Source organism: Pristiophorus japonicus, unplaced genomic scaffold, assembly GCF_044704955.1.
Source record: "Pristiophorus japonicus isolate sPriJap1 unplaced genomic scaffold, sPriJap1.hap1 HAP1_SCAFFOLD_1036, whole genome shotgun sequence".
Classification (NCBI taxonomy): Eukaryota; Metazoa; Chordata; class Chondrichthyes; family Pristiophoridae; genus Pristiophorus; species Pristiophorus japonicus.
Window position 1 is genome coordinate 107,501 of NW_027250687.1, and position 5,000 is coordinate 112,500.

At 64.7% G+C, this 5,000-nt stretch overlaps 1 protein-coding gene across 1 annotated transcript in view; it reads left to right on the forward strand.

The window, feature by feature from the left end:
- Positions 1 to 5,000, forward strand: part of LOC139241316 (beta-adrenergic receptor kinase 1-like) — a gene marked incomplete at its 5' end in the record, with an annotated part of 114,114 nt that overhangs the window by 105,385 nt on the left and 3,729 nt on the right. Inside the window, one exon of the mRNA XM_070869945.1 lies at positions 4,621 to 4,748. Coding sequence (XP_070726046.1) covers positions 4,621 to 4,748 — 128 coding nt within the window. The remainder of the gene's footprint in view (positions 1 to 4,620; positions 4,749 to 5,000) is intronic.

A 5,000-nucleotide genomic window follows, 5' to 3' on the forward strand; every position in this document is an offset into this window, starting at 1 on the left:
TACTAAATGTGTGAGTGTGTGTGGGGGGTCCCAGGGTCTCTCAGTGTGTGAGGGGGGTCCCAGGGTCTCTCAGTGTGTGAGGGGGGGTCCCAGGGTCTCTCAGTGTGTGAGGGGGGGGTCCCAGGGTCTCTCAGTGTGTGAGGGGGGGGGTCCCAGGGTCTCTCAGTGTGTGAGGGGGGTCCCAGGGTCTCTCAGTGTGTGAGGGGGGGTCCCAGTGTCTCTCAGTGTGTGAGGGGGGAGGGGTCTCTCAGTGTGTGAGGGGGGTCCCAGGGTCTCTCAGTGTGTGAGGGGGGTCCCAGGGTCTCTCAGTGTGTGAGGGGGGGTCCCAGGGTCTCTCAGTGTGAGGGGGGGTCCCAGGGTCTCTCAGTGTGTGAGGGGGGTCCCAGGGTCTCTCAGTGTGTGAGGGGGGGTCCCAGGGCCTCTCAGTGTGTGAGGGGGGGTCCCAGGGTCTCTCAGTGTGTGAGGGGGAGTTCCAGGGTCTCTCAGTGTGTGAGGAGGGGTCCCAGGGTCTCTCAGTGTGTGAGGGGGGGTCCCAGGGTCTCTCAGTGTGTGAGGGGAGGTCCCAGGGTCTCTCAGTGTGTGAGGGGGGTCCCAGGGTCTCTCAGTGTGTGAGGGGGGGTCCCAGGATCTCTCAGTGTGTGAGGGGGGGGTCCAGGGTCTCTCAGTGTGTGAGGGGGGTCCCAGGGTCTCTCAGTGTGTGAGGGGGGGTCCCAGGGTCTCTCAGTGTGTGAGGGGGGTCCCAGGGTCTCTCAGTGTGTGAGGGGGGGTCCCAGGGTCTCTCAGTGTGTGAGGGGGGGTCCCAGGGTCTCTCAGTGTGTGAGGGGGGGTCCCAGGATCTCTCAGTGTGTGAGGGGGGGTCCCAGGGTCTCTCAGTGTGTGAGGGGGGGTCCCAGGGTCTCTCAGTGTGTGAGGGGGGGTCCCAGGGTCTCTCAGTGTGTGAGGGGGGTCCCAGGGTCTCTCAGTGTGAGGGGGGGTCCCAGGGTCTCTCAGTGTGTGAGGGGGGTCCCAGGGTCTCTCAGTGTGTGAGGGGGGGTCCCAGGGTCTCTCAGTGTGTGAGGGGGGGTCCCAGGGTCTCTCAGTATGTGAGGGGTGTCCCAGAGTCCCAGAGTCTCTCAGTGTGTGAGGGGGGGTCCCAGGGTCTCTCAGTGTGAGGGGGGTCCCAGGGTCTCTCAGTGTGTGAGGGGGGGTCCCAGGGTCTCTCAGTGTGTGAGGGGGGGTCCCAGGGTCTCTCAGTGTGTGAGGGGGGTCCCAGGGTCTCTCAGTGTGTGAGGGGGGGTCCCAGGGTCTCTCAGTGTGTGAGGGGGGTCCCAGGGTCTCTCAGTGTGTGAGGGGGGGTCCCAGGGTCTCTCAGTGTGTGAGGGGGGGTCCCAGGGTCTCTCAGTGTGTGAGGTGGGGGTCCCAGTGTCTCTCAGTGTGTGAGGGGGGTCCCAGGGTCTCTCAGTGTGTGAGGGGGGTCCCAGGGTTTCTCAGTGTGTGAGGTGGGGGTCCCAGTGTCTCTCAGTATGTGAGGGGAGGTCCCAGGGTCTCTCAGTGTGTGAGGGGGGGGTCCCAGGGTCTCTCAGTATGTGAAGGGGGGTCCCAGGGTCTCTCAGTATGTGAAGGGGGGTCCCAGGGTCTCTCAGTGTGTGAGGGGGGGTCCCAGGGTCTCTCAGTGTGTGAGGGGGGGTCCCAGGGTCTCTCAGTGTGTGAGGGGGGGTCCCAGGGTCTCTCAGTGTGTGAGGGGGGTCCCATGGTCTCTCAGTGTGTGAGGGGGGGTCCCAGGGTCTCTCAGTGTGTGTGGGGGGTCCCAGGGTCTCTCAGTGTGTGGGCGGGGGTGTCCCAGGGTCTCTCAGTATGTGAAGGGGGGTCCCAGGGTCTCTCAGTGTGTGAGGGGGGGTCCCAGGGTCTCTCAGTGTGTGAGGGGGGGTCCCAGGGTCTCTCAGTGTGTGAGGGGGGTCCCATGGTCTCTCAGTGTGTGAGGGGGGGTCCCAGGGTCTCTCAGTGTGTGTGGGGGGTCCCAGGGTCTCTCAGTGTGTGAGGGGGGGTCCCAGGGTCTCTCAGTGTGTGAGGGGGGTCCCAGGGTCTCTCAGTGTGTGAGGGGGGGGGTCCCAGGGTCTCTCAGTGTGTGGGCGGGGGTGTCCCAGGGTCTCTCAGTGTGTGAGGAGGGGTCCCAGGGTCTCTCAGTGTGTGAGGAGGGGTCCCAGGGTCTCTCAGTGTGTGAGGGTGGTCCCAGGGTCTCTCAGTGTGTGAGGGGGGTCCCAGGGTCTCTCAGTGTGTGAGGGGGGGTCCCAGGGTCTCTCAGTGTGTGAGGGGGGGTCCCAGGGTCTCTCAGTGTGTGAGGGGGGTCCCAGGGTCTCTCAGTGTGTGAGGGGGGGTCCCAGGGTCTCTCAGTGTGTGAGGGGTGTCCCAGGGTCTCTCAGTGTGTGAGGGTGGTCCCAGGGTCTCTCAGTGTGTGAGGGGGGTCCCAGGGTCTCTCAGTGTGTGAGGGGGGGTCCCAGGGTCTCTCAGTGTGTGAGGGGGGGTCCCAGGGTCTCTCAGTGTGTGAGGGTGGTCCCAGGGTCTCTCAGTGTGTGAGGGGGGTCCCAGGGTCTCTCAGTGTGAGGGGGGGTCCCAGGTTCTCTCAGTGTGTGAGGGGGGGTCCCAGGGTCTCTCAGTGTGTGAGGAGGGGTCCCAGGGTCTCTCAGTGTGTGAGGAGGGGTCCCAGGGTCTCTCAGTGTGTGAGGGTGGTCCCAGGGTCTCTCAGTGTGTGAGGGGGGGTCCCAGGGTCTCTCAGTGTGTGAGGGGGGGGTCCCAGGGTCTCTCAGTGTGAGGGGGGTCCCAGGGTGTCTCAGTGTGTGAGGGGGGGTCCCAGGGTCTCTCAGTGTGTGAGGGGGGTCCCAGGGTCTCTCAGTGTGTGAGGGGGGTCCCAGAGTCTCTCAGTGTGTGAGGGGGGTCCCAGGGTCTCTCAGTGTGTGAGGGGGGTCCCAGGGTCTCTCAGTGTGTGAGGGGGGGTCCCAGGGTCTCTCAGTGTGTGAGGGGGGGTCCCAGGGTCTCTCAGTGTGTGAGGGGGGTCCCAGGGTCTCTCAGTGTGTGAGGGGGGGTCCCACTGTCTCTCAGTGTGTGAGGAGGGGTCCCAGGGTCTCTCAGTGTGTGAGGGGGGTCCCAGGGTCTCTCAGTGTGTGAGGGGGGGTCCCAGGGTCTCTCAGTGTGTGAGGGGGGTCCCAGGGTCACTCAGTGTGTGAGGGGGGGTCCCAGGGTCTCTCAGTGTGTGAGGGGGGTCCCAGGGTCTCTCAGTGTGTGAGGGGGGGGTCCCAGGGTCTCTCAGTGTGTGAGGGGGGGTCCCAGGGTCTCTCAGTGTGTGAGGGAGGGTCCCAGGGTCTCTCAGTGTGTGAGGGGGGTCCCAGGGTCTCTCAGTGTGTGAGGGGGGTCCCAGGGTCTCTCAGTGTGTGAGGGGGGGTCCCAGGGTCTCTCAGTGTGTGAGGGGGGGTCCCAGGGTCTCTCAGTGTGTGAGGGGGGTCCCAGGGTCTCTCAGTGTGTGAGGGGGGGTCCCAGGGTCTCTCAGTGTGTGAGGGGGGGTCCCAGGGTCTCTCAGTGTGTGAGGGGGGTCCCAGGGTCTCTCAGTGTGTGAGGGGGGGTCCCAGGGTCTCTCAGTGTGTGAGGGGGGGTCCCAGGGTCTCTCAGTGTGTGAGGGGGGTCCCAGGGTCTCTCAGTGTGTGAGGGGGGGTCCCAGGGTCTCTCAGTGTGTGAGGGGGGGTCCCAGGGTCTCTCAGTGTGTGAGGGGGGTCCCAGGGTGTGAGGGGGGTCCCAGGGTCTCTCAGTGTGTGAGGGGGGGTCCCAGGGTCTCTCAGTGTGAGGGGGGGTCCCAGGGTCTCTCAGTGTGTGAGGGGGGGTCCCAGGGTCTCTCAGTGTGTGAGGGGGGGTCCCAGGGTCTCTCAGTGTGTGAGGGGGGGTCCCAGGGTCTCTCAGTGTGTGAGGGGGGGTCCCAGGGTCTCTCAGTGTGTGAGGGGGGGTCCCAGGGTCTCTCAGTGTGTGAGGGGGGTGTCCCAGGGTCTCTCAGTGTGTGAGGGGGGGTCCTAGGGTCTCTCAGTGTGTGAGGGGGGGTCCCAGGGTCTCTCAGTGTGTGAGGGGGGGTCCCAGGGTCTCTCAGTGTGTGAGGGGGTCCCAGGGTCTCTCAGTGTGTGAGGGGGGGTCACAGGGTCTCTCAGTGTGTGAGGGGGGGTCCCAGGGTGTGAGGGGGGGTCCCAGGGTCTCTCAGTGTGTGAGGGGGGGGGTCCCAGGGTCTCTCAGTGTGTGAGGGGGGGGCTCCCAGGGTCTCTCAGTGTGTGAGGGGGGGGGTCCCAGGGTCTCTCAGTGTGTGAGGGGGGGTCCCAGGGTCTCTCAGTGTGTGAGGGGGGGGCTCCCAGGGTCTCTCAGTGTGTGAGGGGGGGTCCCAGGGTCTCTCAGTGTGTGAGGGGGGGGTCCCAGGGTCTCTCAGTGTGTGAGGGGGGCTCCCAGGGTCTCTCAGTGTGTGAGGGGGGGTCCCAGGGTCTCTCAGTGTGTGAGGGGGGGTCCCAGGGTCTCTCAGTGTGAGGGGGGGTCCCAGGGTCCCAGGGACTGTGGCCGGGAGCGAGCTGTGTGAACTCTGTCTGACTCTCCCTCTCTCCTGCACTCGCCTCTCCCCAGACGTCGCGGACTGTCGGAGCTGCGTGATGCACGGGTACCTCACCATCGTGGGACACCCTGTCGCTGCCCGCTGCCATTTCTACCTGTACCCCAAGTGGCTGCAGTGGGGGAGGAAAGGAGACAGAATGGTGAGTGTTTCATACAACCTCCCCCCACCCCATCACACTCTCTCCCTCTCTCTCTGTCTCTCTCTGTCTGTTTGTCTCTGTCTCTCTCTCTCTCTCTCTCTCCCTCTCCCTCTCTCTCTGTCTCTCTCTGTCTATTTGTCTCTCTCTGTCTCTCTCTCTCTGTCTCTCTCTCTGTCTGTTTGTCTCTGTCTCTCTCTCTCTCTCTCGCTCTGTCTGTTTGTCTCTCTCTCTCTCTCTCTCTCTCCCTCTCTC